The sequence below is a fragment of the Apteryx rowi genome, unplaced genomic scaffold (genome assembly GCF_003343035.1).
Source record: "Apteryx rowi isolate R43461 unplaced genomic scaffold, aptRow1 scaffold_701, whole genome shotgun sequence".
Taxonomy (NCBI): Eukaryota; Metazoa; Chordata; class Aves; order Apterygiformes; family Apterygidae; genus Apteryx; species Apteryx rowi.
Window position 1 is genome coordinate 293,838 of NW_020450985.1, and position 15,070 is coordinate 308,907.

Here is a 15,070-nt window from a genome sequence, read left to right on the forward strand (position 1 = left end):
CGCCACGGCAACCGCGCGCGTCCCTATTGGCCGCGCCGGTCGCCATGGCGACAGCAAACGCTCCCGCCCCCCCCACCCCCCCCATGGCGGCGCCATGACAGAGCGGGCGGCAGCGCGGCTTGGCTTGGCTTTATTGGGCCCGGGGGGGGTCACTTGCTGCTGGTGTACTTGGTGACGGCCTTGGTGCCCTCGGAGACGGCGTGCTTGGCCAGCTCGCCGGGCAGCAGGAGCCGCACGGCCGTCTGCACCTCGCGGCTGGTGATGGTGGAGCGGTGGTTGTACTGCGCCAGGCGGGAGGCCTCCGAAGCCAGCCGCTCGAAGATGTCGTTGACGAAGGAGTTCATGATGCTCATGGCCTTGGAGGAGATGCCGGTGTCGGGGTGCACCTGCCGGACGGGACCGAGCACCATCTCGTGTACCCCACCGCCCTGGGGCGGCGAGGCCGGGAAACGCGGGCCTCCTCCCCTGTCGGCAGGGCGGCATCGCCTGAGGGGACCCAGCAGCCACCCGGGGGGCTCGAGCCACGTGCCGCTTGCGTTGGACCAGAGAGGACCCCCACAGTGCCACCAGGCCTTCGGGATTGCCCTGGCAGGAGCCCCTGGGGGAAGCCGGCTGTGAGGGGTGAAAACACCCACCTGCTTTAAGGCCCATACCGACAGCCAAGGCCTAGAGAATTCAGTCACCTCCGCAAGCTCTTTTCTCATCTCCCCTACATAAACTGCAGGGTCTCATAACCTCCAGAAATAGGAAGGATTTTAATACTCAGCTTATTGGGCCAGGAGTAGCTGCTCCTGCCCTACTGACTTCCATTTGGTTATTTCCTGAAGGCTGTTCCATGAACAGGAGTGCATCCACCTGCTCCAGAGGGCCCCAGATCCACCTCTTCTCCCTCACTCCAAGGTGTGCTGCTCCCCCCCCCCTTCTTCTCCCTCTCTCCAGAGGCTCAGCCAGGGCTCCCATCTATCCACTCTTCTTCATTTCACTAAAAAGTAGGCTTTCCTCCCTTCCCATTTGTAGTGTTGATGTGCAAAAACAACTTTACACTTGAAACAGTTCTTAGCAATAGAGAAGCAGTTACTTACCTGCTTCAGTACTTTGTAGATGTAGACTGAATAGGTTTCCTTTCTCTTAGGCTTCCTTTTAGACTTCTTGTCTCCAGAGGTGGGAGCATGACCACGCTTCTTCCCAGCTTCTGCACTCATCCTAGCCTCTCCCAGGGCAAGCTCTAACAGAGCAATCAGTAGTTGGCATAGGGCTGGTTATATAGCAAAGGCAGCAGGTCCCTCCCTGGCCACAGGTGCAACCCTTCAGGAGCAGGAGGGATACACATCTGCAGCCCTGATGCTTCCACTTTGCACTAAGTGACGGGCCAGCTGGCCTGGGGAGCAGCTTCCAAGTAGCTGATTCAGTGAGACTTTCGGACCTGACACACAGTGGCGGGGTAATGGGGAAAAGACATGGGTAAGGGTGGTAGTGTCCCGTTCACACAGGACGGGAGTGCCGGAGAAGAGCTATTCCCAGGGCAGGTCCATCCAGGGTTTTAGTGAACGTAGGGTTCCTGCTTTAGTAGAAGGGTGGAAACCAGAGCGCCGGAGATGTTGCTTCCAGAATCAAATGAACGGGTGGGACCACTTCTGTAGTACGGAACGGGTGGTGCGGTCGGTGGATGCTCAGTAAGTAGAGGGGCCATCAGGGATCGAATGAAAGCAGTATAACCCCCCCCCGACAGGCAGTATTCCTCCCCCCCACTCAGCTAGCCTGGGCTTGGGAGTCCCACCCGCTTCACGCAGCAGGAGGGAGGCAGCGGGAGAGGGAGGCTGGCACCCTGAGTGGGTATTTGACCTGTCTTGGAGACCAGTGATCACACTAGCGATGGTGATTATGATACAGAAATTAAGCTAAACTAAGAAAAAAAAAAACAAAACTGCAGCAACGCAGTGGAGAAGTGAACAAAACAGCAACATTTTCTACCCTTTACTCTAGACACAAGAGAAAAGGGAGCCCTTCCCTCAGCAGGCGCCGCAGCAGATGCCTCACGAAGGGGTCATACGTGATGTCTGGCGGACGGGACGCTGGCAGCGCTGTGCCGCTGTGCGCTGCCCCCTGCTTAGGGGCGCAGCTCGTGCCGCCCACATGGCCCGTCCTCAGCAAATCGCACCTTCTGAAGGACCCAGCGTGGGAGACCTGCCGTGTGGGTGACGCTGCCAGCGCTTCTACAGCCAACGGCATTTCTTTGGATTTACCTTTATTCCGGGCCTGTCCTCATGGGGAGGCATCCGAGCGCCTACTCCTAGTGCAAATGAACACCGCAGTGAAAAGCTGGGTCCGGGTGTTGTGGAGGGGCCACTTCTTCCACCCGAGAACTGAAACACCAGTGATCGCGTGGAGCAGGCTGGAATGGTCACATCAGTGTGTTTATTGAGGATGAACAGGCTTGGCCACAGAAGACAGGCGGTAAGGACTATTCTTCTGGAAAAGGGAGCAGCCTATTCCGTGATGTCTCTCAGTGTCAGGAGCTGTTGGTGGATGACAAACTGGGAGGAAGGAACCAGCAGCAGCATCGCTTCCGTTCTGTAAGAGGCCACGCGCTGATCAGGTGTAGCCCAGGGCTTCCCCCTCTGGTGCGCATCCCGCTCACCCCCTGATCTGTGGAGCTGTGATAGCTGAGATCCTTGCGGTCGGGGAGGCTGTTCACTAACCAAAGAGGGAATGATCTGTGCCTGGAACTACTCTGCCTTTTCCGCTGCTCATAGCACACAGATCTCAAAGGGTGAAGGAGCTGTTAGCTGTTATAAATGGCATTTCTCCTCGGCTGCAGCAGTGCCTGGCACGGGCAGCTGTAAACACGCGGGTTATGTTTTTTCTGACAAAATGTTTAGTTACAAGGAAGCACTGTGGTGGATGGGGAGCAGTGACTGGGCACTCAGCATTAAGCGCAGGTGATCAATATATAGAGAGGACAGAGGCTCATCCACTGAACAGTATAGTCAAATCTGTATTCCCAGATTTGGGGAATTACCATCTTGTTCATGCTTCTACACACAGCTGCTTCAAGAGGTTGCAGGCAGCCGGCGGCTGCCTTTCCCACAGCCGTCAGTAACCCGGGACGTACGCCTGCCGTAGCTGCTTCCGTGCAGTCTAGCGAACTGTCACCACAGATCAGGTTTAAATCAAGGCTGAAATAGTCTCTGCTTAAGCACGCATGCATACTCCGTTTTACAAATCCTGGAATACTAATTGTTATCTCTAGTGCAGGCAGCTAACACCTTAAGCAGTAACAGCCACTTTTGCTTTGAACAGGAACATGGAAACAACTTCCGCTGTGATATTTGTCCTGTCGATTTCTGTAACAGCAGTTCGCAACTTGGATGGTTCCTCTGGAAAAAACAGGAAAGTATTCTGCTCAAAAAGTCAGAGCCACAAACGGTTGGCACCTGAGAGAGTACTCCAAGTAAGTACAACTACCTATTTGTCCTGCCCTTCTGCTTTTCTATAAACATGTGCTGTTGGAACAGGTTATTGGGCTACACGAACTTTTCGCATGACCAGTGTGGCCATTCTCATATGTTAGAAGTAATTAAAAAGATAAACCATGATCACAAATATTTTGGTTTTGCAACTTTTTTTTTTTAGTAACTTTTCATTGTTTAAAAAATACCTGAAAAATATATTTTGTTCAAGAAATTATTCAAGTTTCAAGCTTCTGTGGCACAAGGTGAGGTTTAAGCACCAACTTCTATAAAAATTTGGTATTAAGAACAAAAATAAATATTAAAATAACTTTGTTCCTGATCAGTCAAACCTGCAAGGATCAAGTAACTAATTTATAGTCCAAAAATCCTTAATTATTGAAAGTCTAATATTAGACCCATATAATCCAAGGCGAAGGAAGAAGCATACACATAAGCTGTCCTGTTGCAGAGAAGACATTGATATTTTATAGGTCTACTTTCTATTTCTAACTTTGAATCCTCAGAAGCATTTAGAGCTGTATCTGTTAAAAAAAAAAAAAAAAGCAAGTGCGGCTTGGTCCCTTTTGTCACCAGCTGGAAAAAAACAGGGTTCACTCTTTGAATTAGCAGAGGTTCCCCAGCTGTAAGAATCCTGCTCACTGCTCCCTTCCCCCAGAGCTCAGTTCTCACCCCTTCATTTACTCCACCAGTTCTGCCTATAACAATAGAACTGCAGTACTGAAGAACTGGACGTTCACCCCAAGAGAGGACCCTACACCCTTACCCAAAAAGCTCAGCACTGGCTGATTTGCCCCACCGTGCCCCAATAACTAGTACAGCTCACAAAACAAGAGGAGACTGTTCTTCCCTCTTTATTGACTGATGGATTCTCAGGCAGATCTGTTAATTACACTGTTAAATAATAGTTAAAAACAAACCAAGGCCAGAGGAGTTTGAGGTGAAGTATCTAAACTGAAGCAGAAATTGGGAAGGAGGAGGCGGGAGAAGCTGGGCTGGGGTCTCCACTTCTGCATCACTGCAATCCAGACACCCCAACTGCCGGTGCCAAGACCCCGGGCCATTAGATTCCAAGGCCTGGCTCTAGATGGGACATCATCTAAACGTGGAAACGGTTGCCCAAACGTAGCCAGATCAGGAAAGAAGAGATCTGTCCAGATACAGAGGCGCAAGGCAAGTCAAGGGGAAGCAGTATTGCAGCAATCCTAGAACACAGCCACAGAGATAGCAGCAGAGTCCCGTTCCAGTCGGCAGGCGGGAGAGTCACATTGGCCACTGTCAGTCTCCACAGAGAGCACCTCACCGACTGCTCCGGAGCTCACACGTTGTGGGTCTTTTTGGTGAGCTGCGGATCCTCGTCCACCAGCTTTGACTTGAGATGTTCCTTGTAGGCGAGGATGTCCCCTTGCCACTTTGTGATTGTCTGCTTCTCACAGACCCAGATCTCCTGCGCAACCTGAAAGCACGCAAGGGGAGGGAGGAGAGGTCTTGAGTGCAGCGTTTTATAATGTTATCAAAGTTATAAAATTAATCAACACCTACCCTCTACAGGCTGGTAAGGAAAGAGTTTAATAACTTTCACGCATTAAACTGTCAAATAAAAATACCTGTAGTGAAATTATCTTACACGGTGTTTTCTGAATATTTTGTACTTCAAGATTTTAGAACCAACAGTCTTTGACCCCTCAACATTTCCTTTTAATTCATGGACTAAGAAAAAAATCCTTTCCTTCTAAATTGGGAATTGAAAAGGTAGTTCTTGAGCTGAACTGCTTGGATATGCTGCACAGAAAAATAAAATTCTATCTGAACTTGCAGAAGAAGTCACAGTTGGTAAACCAGCATCTGACATTTCCATGTATGTGGAACCAAGAACAACTTCCCTCACCTCTGCAGACTGTGTGACAAAAAATTCTGGTAGAACTAATCCAGTACCATTTAAAAGTCTACTTAAGACCTTCACAGTGTGTCATGATTTCTATTTGACTTATTCTTAGCTTTTTAGTTTATTTTTAAATGCTTGAGGTTTTTCTAGACTACATAATCACTCGGCACGAACATGGCAAGGGAACCATATCCAGCGACTTTTGCACTCGCACATCATTTTGGGATGAGTTAGAGCCAATCAGTTGAAAACATCTCATTTCAACAACTCTGCTCAAAAGGTGCTGTAAAGGTGCTTTGCCAAAAATTCACTACCCTCCTTACCTGCTGGATGAGCCTGAAGTCATGGCTGACGAGCATCATTCCTCCTTCAAATTCATTGATAGCATCTGCCAGAGCATCTATTGTTTCTATGTCCAAATGGTTGGTGGGCTCATCCAGGAAAAGCATGTGAGGATTCTGCCAGGCCAGCCACGCAAAGCACACGCGACACTTTTGCCCATCAGAGAGGTTCCGAATGGGGCTCACCTGACAAACACAGACACTGTTCACAGCTTTGCAGGTATACTCATAGCACCAGTCCCTACATTACAGCACTGACCACAAAATACTCAGATCTCAACCTGTTTGCAGCAGGTACATGACGCAAGGGGACAACTGCATCAGGTTTATACCTAGATTAAACTTCCTTCACCAGCAGAACAAAGGAATTCCAGGGTCTTCTGAAGAAGTGTCCGTAACAAGATCCAGCTTGTGTTAAGAGGTTTCAAGGGACAACGTTACTACTAAGCCTAAACTTACTTTCAAGTTCTGGAGTGACCAATGGAGAAGGACAACATAAAAATCAAGGCTGAACTGCAGTGGTGAGGACAACCCCTGTCATACATGTGATGTGTGGGAGCACGTCATGTCTTGACATACAGCATCATCGGAGAACCTGTCCTCTTGTCTGAACCAGGTAGTCCCCTCTCCCAGTTAGGAATCTGTTCTAGCATTTCTGCCTGGTATTCATCTCAGAAAGAGAGATAAGCAAACTAGTTCAAGTTACAATTGAAATAGACTTGGGTCTAGCGCTATGCCACAACCTGTCTCCTCTTTACCCAGCTTCTGAGGAGGTCACCCATTCCAACCCACACATTGGGGGAACACAAGGGAAGTTCCTACAAACCATGATTTGTTCTCTCTCCAGTTTTAAATGCGGAAATGAAGAAAGCATTTAGAAGCTGTGACGTGCAGTGCTGCATACTGTGTCACACTGTCAAACACCAGCAGAGCAACAGAAAATGCGGCAGCTACGCTTCCCTAATGAGCGAAAAGCAAACTCCAACAGCTCGTGCTCACCTGCTGCTTCCCTGTCAGACCGTATCTGCCAATGATTTTTCTCATCTCCTCCTTTTCCTTGATCTCTGGGTAGCATTTCATCATGTACTCCAGGGGCGAGAGGTCTAAGTCCAACTGCTCTTGCAAGTGCTGACAGAGAAGAAAAGTCAGCTTCAGGCTATGCAGGCCACCTACCTCATGACTGAGAGCACCTCCCCACTTACACCTCTCCGATACCAGCTGAGCAGCAGAAAACAAGAGATGGCAACCCCACCCCCAGTGAATTCACTGTGCTGGACTATTAGGGAAGGAGTCTCCATTTCAGGGTGCTGCTTCAGAATAGCAAGCTTATTCACCACCAATCACAAGGTACTCTCTCTCCCACAGAAGGTGAGAAGCTAAACAGAAAGGACCACAGCAAGCCTCTTTTCAGGGGAGGAACATTGACTAGAGCCCATTCAGCCAACAGAACAGTTGTTTCCCTTGACTCCAGCAACAGAATGACAGCAGTGGGAGAAGCTTAGGCAGACGCAGAAATGGAAGGGCAAGGTTCCTCATTCCTGGCAGCTTTTTCCTCAGTATTTCATGTGCCTGGTGTCTGCTGCACGGAGTACCTGGTGGTATCTGCCAATCTTCACGTGTGAGTGCTTGCGAATCATCCCATCTGTGGGCAGCAGCTGGAAGGGGAAGATAAAAGTATTTCACCATGAAATCTTGGAGGAGGCAATCTGAAAAGCTGGTGTGAGAGAGAAAATCCTGTACTGCAGCAAGACCTTAAACTTCCAAGGCCTGATTGGGGTGCTTTGGCAAATTAGCGCAGCTTCGCTGAAGACCACCCCAAGACTAAAAGTACAGAACAGGATAGACAATGCAAGGAGCATACCTCTCCTGTGAGCAGTTTCAGCAGTGTTGACTTTCCAGCTCCATTGGGTCCAACAAGAGCTACGCGGGTGTCCAGGTCAATCCCAAACTCCAGGTTATTATAGATCCATGGCTGCAAACCACAAAGATTATGACACATATTACGTCTTTCCACTACCACCCAGAACATCCATGCTGCACCTGAAAAGCTCTGTCCCCAGCAGACTCAGTACGAACACTACCAAGAAGTTTCATCCACTAGTAATATGCTGCAGCCTGGTTGGAAAGCTCAGTCAAAAGCCTCACATCCAAAAACAAGGCAGAGACAGGAGTAATCTCCCATGCAAAGTAAACAACCCATGCAAGTGTTAGGCACTGCTGCACACTCCACATACTCACCCCATCCTTGGTATATTTGAAGCTGACATTCTGCACCATGATGACAGGAGGGGGGATTTTCCCACACGGCGGGAAATAGAATGACAAAGTCTGTTAACAGAATATCCACCCGTTAGACACCCTGGAGCACAAGATAGTCCAGTTATTCCAGTATAACTGTGCCTCACTACGGTCATCTGCAGACCAAGGCACCAGCCTGATAACTTATGAGGCCCTCCAGCAACTCACTCAACAGATTTACTCTGATTAGTTGTTTGCAAGCCTGTTTACTGGCTAATGATCCCATATTTCTCTCCCCTTGATCCATATGTGGGCTTATCCTCTTCAAACAAGAAGGGGTGCTCCGAGCATCTTCTCCAATCTTCTAACATTCATTTCTGTGTCTGCAAAATGCCCCTATTTGTGTGACAAATCTCCTTCTCTTCCCTGGAAGATTAAGACTCCTCTTTCCAGTCTTCAACCTTACGCTATCCTCACTGCAATCACCCTTCTGGCATTACAAAGGCCACCCCATTCTTGCTCCCAGGTCTGTCAGCCATTCTTGCTGTCAGCTAAAGCTCATTTTCCTTATCCAGCCCATGTTTACAATTCTGATCTCTATACACAATATCATGTCTGATCTTACCTTATCATTCACCACTCTCTCCGTTAGGCCAGAAGCCATCATTTTTTGAAGGGTCTTCTCCTTGCTCTGGGCTTGCCTGGCCAGCTTGGCACTGCCATGACCAAATCGTGCAATGTAATTCTGCAACAAAACACGAGGTTAGCCTGAAAGCCACAACGACAAGGTTGAGGAAGCGCAGGGTTGCTCACATGTATAGTCAGAAAGATGTTCATGCAGTTAGGCAGATACCTTCATGTGGGCAATCTGATCTTGCTCCCAGTGGAAACGCTTCATTTGATTTTCTTCTAGCTCCAAGCGGGTCTTTACATACTGATCATAATTTCCCTAGAGAAAGATACCATAGAAACATCAGACGTGCCCCAGAGGTCAGCTCCTCTGTTTTTGCTGGTTGTCCAGGCGCCATTCACTCACTGTGTAGTACTTCAGTTTGCGGTTGTGCATATGGATGATGTTGGTGCAGACACCGTTCAAGAAGTCCTGGGAGTGGGATATCAGCACAAGGATCCGCTTGAACCTGTGGCACCATATAAGCCGTTAGAGACTACGCTAGAAAAAGGCTTCTTGCTTGGCAGTCCTGACAGTGGCAAAGGATTGACATTCACTAGAACTGTCTTGCCTACAGCCAAATTAAGAACAAAGATAACAGCCCTGGAGATGCTGTGGGAAGTCTGGAGTAAAGCAGCTACACGCAGCTGCAATAAGCAGAGGACTCTCATCATTGGGCCACGACAGTCTTCACCACATGTTTAGGGGTCCCAGTCTTCATGAAGAGTCAAGAGCAGTGGATTACTACTGCCACCGATACAGAACTCATGCTGGTATCACACTTCTAAGTTCCAACCTTTGCTGCTTACTTTCACCTTGCTAGAGCCTACTGTCTCTTAGATACAACATGCATGGTTCCACTCTGAATCTGTAAAATGACTGTTTAATGCCTCCCCAAAAGAGGTTCAAATTACTTTCCTAAAACATCTGATTTAGAAAACAAGCATGCAAAAGTTTCACCTGATGCAGCTAATGGAATAACCTCTGCACATGAAAAGCCTTTCGCAAATGCTTGCGTCCAGTCCTTTTAACCCACAACCCAGATAACCTAAGCTTCATAACTAGTTCTGAACCTTTTGCCTTAAGCATTAATACTTTAACTTTGTTTACTAAAACATCTCCCTGACATACTAGGAACAGATGAAGCTGGCAGACTCAGATACTCCAGTTCTGCAAAAACTGAGTAACAATATGCAAAAAGGTGAGCAGGCAGCCAGGTCTGTAAAGTTCACACCGCTGGTACGGCGTGCAGGGCTGCTACTGGGGCTGCCAGGGCCCCTCCCAGCTTCCAGAAAGTAGTTTCCCCAGTGAGTACAGACCAGCATTTCTCCTTTCTTCACTGAAGGGGTGACAGGGGCTTATCTTGAATTTGTTACCCTTGCATCAGAAACCCTTCTGTAGAAACACGTAGTAGCCAGCGCAGTAAGGCATCACTGGTACTGCAACACAGTTATGCAGCCAACAGGCAGTTACTCCTGTGGCGCTTGCTTGCTTGCTGACCCGATGCTCCTGCAGGAAAGCACAACCCATGGAACCAGCAAACTCCTTCATGCTTACGTTTTCAGCTCTTCCTCCAACCACACGCAGGCATCCAAGTCAAGGTGGTTTGTGGGCTCGTCTAGCAGCAGCATGAATGGCCGAATGAACAGGGCTCTACAAAGAGAGAAGAGATGACAGAGCAGGGTAAATGCAGGCACTCAGAGTCTCCCTGCTCTTCTCCGAGTTCCTGGAAAGGGTCAGGAGCAGAGAGGCATTCTCCCAGGAGGCAGCAGGCAGTATACCACTCACCTAGCAAGCGCCACCCTCATTCGCCAGCCACCGCTAAAGTCCTTCAGCTTCTTCCTCTGCATGGCTGGTGTGAACCCCAAGCCATGCAGGATACGCGAGGCCCGTGCTTCTGCCTTGTCAGCATCCAGCTCCTCCAGACGTTCATACAACTCCATGAGCTTCTCGCATTCCGCTGAAAGAGAGCCAGCCCGTCAGTACTTCTACCAATAACGGGCTCTCAACTGCAGCTCCCTACAGCTGGGAACGCTCACAGTCTGTCTGCTTCACTACTCAGCCCCCTCCACTTCCAAGTCTGAGAGACTCCTTAAGAAGCTGCATGGGATAATCTCATCTAAAGAGGAAGTGGAATCCCACAGGACTCTTCAACTAGTACAGGGTAGCTGGGAGAAAGAGGTACTGTAACATGTTAAAACTCTGCCAAGGAACCCAAATGAGGCCTTTTCTTCAGCGGGGAGGGAAAGTAGAGGAAATGTCCCTTGCCCACAGGGACTTTGAGAAGCTTTACCATCTTCATGAGCCAGACGCTCTGCTTCTCGTTCTAACATGGCCCTCTCCGTATCCACCTCCATCACACATTGTAGAGGGGTCTTGTCACTGGGAGGCATCTCTCGGGTCAGGTGGTAGATGTCAATGTGCTCTGGGATGGGGACTTCTCGTTTCCCAATAGCTGACAAGAGCATGGATTTCCCTGTGTGCAGACAGACACTCCACAATTATTCACTGGATTCAATGAGATTCAAGGTAACAGAGCAATGCATGAGATATAGTCAGGTCCCATCGATTCCTTCCCTCTCCAACCCGAGAAAACCAGAAGCCAGAAGAACTGGCAAAGAAGCCAGAAGAACTAGAGCCTACTGCCTTGCTGCAATAGGCTGCCCTCCCAGCTCAAGATCACCACCCCAAGGACAGGACTGAGACATGAAGAAGCTCTTTGAAAACTACTGCACTTCAGCCCTCGCCCTGCTTCAGGGAGTTTTATCTCTGTTGTACACTTCCTGCTGTCTAACACCTATCACCAGGAAGATAAAACCCCAGACTCCAAAGGCTCCTAATGCAGAAGGAAGCAATGCACTCACCACCAGAGAACTTAAGTATTTCCCTGAAAGTTGAACTAGCTGGTCCCTCTTACTAACTCTTCTTCAATTACACCCATATTCTGCATCTCTCCATGTACAACAGTGTCACCTTCTCCAGGGACTGAAGAAGTTGTTTTCCCATTCAGGCCAAACCACACACTCCCTACTCCTCCACACTCTGCAAGTTTTTTCACTAGTAGCATTAGCATTAGAGACACTCTCCTGCACGGCAGCGGGCTGCACTGCAGAACCTCCTCTTGAGCAGGGACGCCTCTCAAGGTTACTCCTCAAGGTTGAGAGATTCCTTACCCGCAACAGATCCTCGATAAGTGATTAATAGCACGCTGAAACTTTGCAAACTTTGCAAAAACTTGTGAAGTGACTTGAAAAAGTTGCTATCTTACCTCAATAAACATAGTGCTGCTTCTCTCTTACGAGTGAAGTGCATCACTCATTCGTGACAACACCGCTAAAAAAAAGCCTGCAAACAGGTATCAGATGCCAGGCATTTCTTCCTACTCTCCACAGGAACAAGTCTAAATGCATAGTTCAAAGCCAGAACGCAACCTCATACCCCTGCTAGCAATCCCTCTTTGTGGGTGGGGAGGTGGCCAGGACAGTCGTCATGTCTAACAACCTTTTCTCTGGTTTCTAGCATTTACCGCCTCCATCTGTTCAGCTTTTCGGCACCACAGAATCCTCACCAAGCTCCAAGAAGCCCACGTCACTGTGCCCCACAGCTTACCAATCCCATTGAGTCCAATCAGGCCGTAGCGCCTCCCGGAGTTCAGCTCAAGCTTTGTATCGCTCAGCAGCTCCTGACCGTGGAAGGTCAGTGAGAGGTTAATGATGTGCACGTCGGTACTGTTGGGATGGGAGGCCAGCACTCCTGTCACAGCACGGGCAGCAGCTTTCTTTAATTCAAAGTCCTCCAGTTCCTTTGTAAGAGCATCCACCTCTGTATGCAGGGACAGACCAAACGTGTTACCGATTTACAGTCGCACGGGAAGCCACAAGCCCCTATCCTCACAGGCCCAGGACCCCTCAAAACAAACCCCTTTTCCCCATTTCTACAGAGACGTAAAGGAGGCCCAAAAGTATTTAATACACTTTTTCAGCTCAGCAGATGGATATATACGGTCTAACAGCAACCTTCACCTAATCTATAAATAAAGTCTGACCGTTAGAACTAAGTGAGCTGCCAGAACAGTCAGCCTGTTTCCAGAGTACGGTGGGACCAACGCTCCCTGCAGGAAGGACTGGGATGAGGGAGGAGCTAAGCAGTGTTGCCTGCAAGCTTCTTAAGGAAAGCACTGGCACAAGGAGAATTTAGCTAGGAAAGAAGCGACAGGAAAGAAGAGAGGAGGGGAGAAGCAGCACTGGAAGAGGCCCTACCAATTCTCAAGAAGCAAATCTGTCTGTGTGCAGACTCCCTCTTCCTCTCCTCCTACAATTTAAGCAGATCTTTCCTGCCTTGCTGATCTTCTTCTGTCCTGAAGCCCTGAGTTACAATCCAATTTTCACTCCTTGGGGAGACCCTGCCATTTGAAGAGGGAAATGACATCGGGGATCTTAGCAAGCTCCAGCTTCTCAGAGCAGAGACTTGGTGTTCAGACCGCCAGGGTTCAGGTCAGAAAGTGATACCAGCCTGGCTGTCAAAACCTTACACTCCTGGCAAAATCAGTCATGCAGTAAAATCACTATCATCTTGGGGGAAGATACTCGTCAGGCAAGAAGGAGCAGACACTGTAGACCACGCTGACACAGGACCCCCTTTAAAAGAACTTGCAATGCAAGCAGAGCAACTGCATAAACAAGCAAACCAGATGAGCGACAAGAGAGGCACGGAAGTTTTATCTGTGACATGCAGTTATTTCGCAGGGAACTGCCAGTGAAGAATATGCATTTACCGACCCATTTAACCTGCCTTTCGACTCGTGCCGTGGTTTAACGGTCTCCAGCCGACAGCGCCCAACCAGCGCTGCAGGCAGCCCAAGGCCGAGCAGCGGCAAGTGGAGCACCCCCCGCCTGCCCCAAGCCGGCTCGGGCTCGGGCTCGGGCTCGGCCTCAGGCTCAGGCTCAGGCTCGGGCTCGGGCTCGGGCTCGGGCAGGGGCCAGACGGGGGCGGCGGCGAGAGCCCAAGGTGCGGGGCGAGCCCCGCCCCCGTCCGGCCCGCGGCCTCCCAGGCTCTACCAATAGGAGGGCGGCATGCAAATGAGCGGGGAGAGGCGGGTGGCGATTGGCTGGGGCGCGCGGAGGCAGCGGGGCGGGGCGGGGCGGGGCGGGCGCGGCCCCCGCGGCCGGCGGACACCGCTGGCGGCTCCGCAGAGCTCCGCCGCGCTCAGGGCTCCCCGAGATCGCGGAGGCTACAGAGGACGGGGCGCTCCGGAGCGGAGCCCTGCCTCGCCGTTCAGACCCCCGCGGTTCGGGTGCCGGGGGGGGGCCCTGTCCCGCACGCTCAGCGCCTCTTAAAAACAAAAAAATGCAATGGGGATAGGCCTGGAGTCTTTGCTGCCTGAGAAGAGAACTTGTGGGCCCAACAGCTTGGGGGTAACTAGGCAGGCTAAAATAAGAACAAAAAATAAACTCTCTCTCTTCAAGCTTTACCTTGCCTATTTCCTTTAGGAAGATCAACATTTCTCTGTTGACAAAGTTTCTTTCATTAAGTTATCCAGGTTCCTAGGCTTGGCAAACCAGATACGTCCCAGAGAATCAGCTGAATAGAGATTCATAGCAGTATCAGGTTAACAACAATAAGAGTTGAGAAGAAGAACCGAGACACTACGGTGGTTCCCGCAGCAGAAGAGACCCAGGTCAGGGCATCGAATGCCATAAAATCTGGACAGTATCTGTTTGAGAGGGAAATGGCCCTATCAGCACCATCCATCATTTTTCTGCTAGCCTCAAGAGAGGGTGCAGTGAATACCTGGGTCATCCAGGAAAACAACCACGCAAATTGTTACGGGGTCCTACCGACTACAAGGAGAGAGTAGCCCTAATGGGAGACCTTGCAGCTAGTCCGGTTCAGCACAAGTCCATGTCCACGTGTAATTTCATCTGATGAGGGACAAACGTCTCAGTTTACTAATTTGCGGGCAAAACCAGATGTGCACAATTGCTACCCGTGAATGGGCCGTGGCTGGATACTCCCAAACCCAGAACATACGGGGCTGCCAAGCTGACCCCAGGCAAAGACACTCTGCCAAGCGCACCGTGCCAAGCAGCACCGAGCTCCGCAGGGCACGCTGCCGCAAGCCGGACACCCAGCCGTGCCACGGCGGGGCCGGGCCCCGGCATGGCGGGGTCGCCTCTCACCTGGCACCGACGTCCCGTTGGCCTCCGGGGGCCGGGCCTCCTGCGGCTCCGTCCCAGCATCGCCGTTCTCCTCCGTGGCCCGGCGGGGCCGCTGCCGGGCCTTGGCCGCCTCCTTCTTCTTGGCTGCCTTCTTCTTGGCCAGATCCGAGGGCATGGCGCGATGGCGGGCTGCGGGACGATAGGGGCCGTTAGGCCAGGCCGCGCCGCGCCGAGCCGCCCGTTGTTCCGCGCCCCGGTAGCCCTATGCGCCGCCCGGCCCGAAGCACGCGGCGCCCCCGGGCCCGGCC

General features: G+C 50.6%; 2 protein-coding genes across 5 annotated transcripts; both read right to left on the reverse strand.

The window, feature by feature from the left end:
* Positions 1–120: 120 nt before the first annotated feature.
* On the reverse strand, positions 121–4,206 carry LOC112976164 (late histone H2B.L4-like). Of its 2 annotated transcripts, XM_026087113.1 has the most exons (3): positions 3,659–4,206; positions 1,083–3,377; positions 121–386 (listed from the first exon to the last, which is right to left on the reverse strand). In XM_026087113.1, the coding sequence occupies exons 2-3, from the start codon at positions 1,200–1,202 to the stop codon at positions 150–152; spliced, it is 357 nt and encodes a 118-aa protein (XP_025942898.1). In that variant the 5' UTR covers positions 1,203–3,377; positions 3,659–4,206; the 3' UTR covers positions 121–149. The 2 variants fall into 2 exon arrangements, with proteins under 2 accessions (XP_025942898.1, XP_025942897.1); XM_026087112.1 differs by lacking the exon at positions 3,659–4,206 and having other exon boundaries at positions 121–735; positions 1,083–1,126.
* A 102-nt stretch (positions 4,207–4,308) lies between these two features.
* On the reverse strand, positions 4,309–15,010 carry ABCF2 (ATP binding cassette subfamily F member 2). Of its 3 annotated transcripts, none has more exons than XR_003256943.1 (14): positions 14,784–15,010; positions 12,214–12,426; positions 10,898–11,080; positions 10,393–10,564; positions 10,162–10,257; positions 8,971–9,073; positions 8,788–8,883; positions 8,560–8,679; positions 7,935–8,024; positions 7,558–7,668; positions 7,289–7,351; positions 6,696–6,824; positions 5,679–5,898; positions 4,309–4,926 (listed from the first exon to the last, which is right to left on the reverse strand). XR_003256943.1 is itself a non-coding variant. In XM_026087109.1 (14 exons), exons 1-14 carry the CDS (start codon positions 14,935–14,937, stop codon positions 4,789–4,791), a joined length of 1,872 nt encoding a protein of 623 aa, XP_025942894.1. In that variant the 5' UTR covers positions 14,938–15,009; the 3' UTR covers positions 4,309–4,788. The 3 variants fall into 3 exon arrangements, 2 of the variants coding, with proteins under 2 accessions (XP_025942894.1, XP_025942895.1); XM_026087109.1 differs by having other exon boundaries at positions 5,679–5,882; positions 14,784–15,009; XM_026087110.1 differs by lacking the exon at positions 14,784–15,010 and adding an exon at positions 13,383–13,514 and having other exon boundaries at positions 5,679–5,882.
* Between the last annotated feature and the right edge of the window lie 60 nt (positions 15,011–15,070).

Excerpts from the sequence above, each read along its gene's own strand:
- LOC112976164 (XM_026087112.1), bottom strand. The coding sequence starts at position 704 with ATGAGAAAAGAGCTTGCGGAGGTGACTGAATTCTCTAGGCCTTGGCTG.
- ABCF2 (XM_026087109.1), bottom strand. The coding sequence starts at position 14,937 with ATGCCCTCGGATCTGGCCAAGAAGAAGGCAGCCAAGAAGAAGGAGGCG. Across the intron at positions 7,669-7,934 it reads TCAAATATACCAAGGATGGG|CCATGGATCTATAATAACCT; the intron begins GTGAGTATGTGG and ends TGTGGTTTGCAG. Across the intron at positions 7,352-7,557 it reads TGAAACTGCTCACAGGAGAG|CTGCTGCCCACAGATGGGAT; the intron begins GTATGCTCCTTG and ends TTCCCCTTCCAG.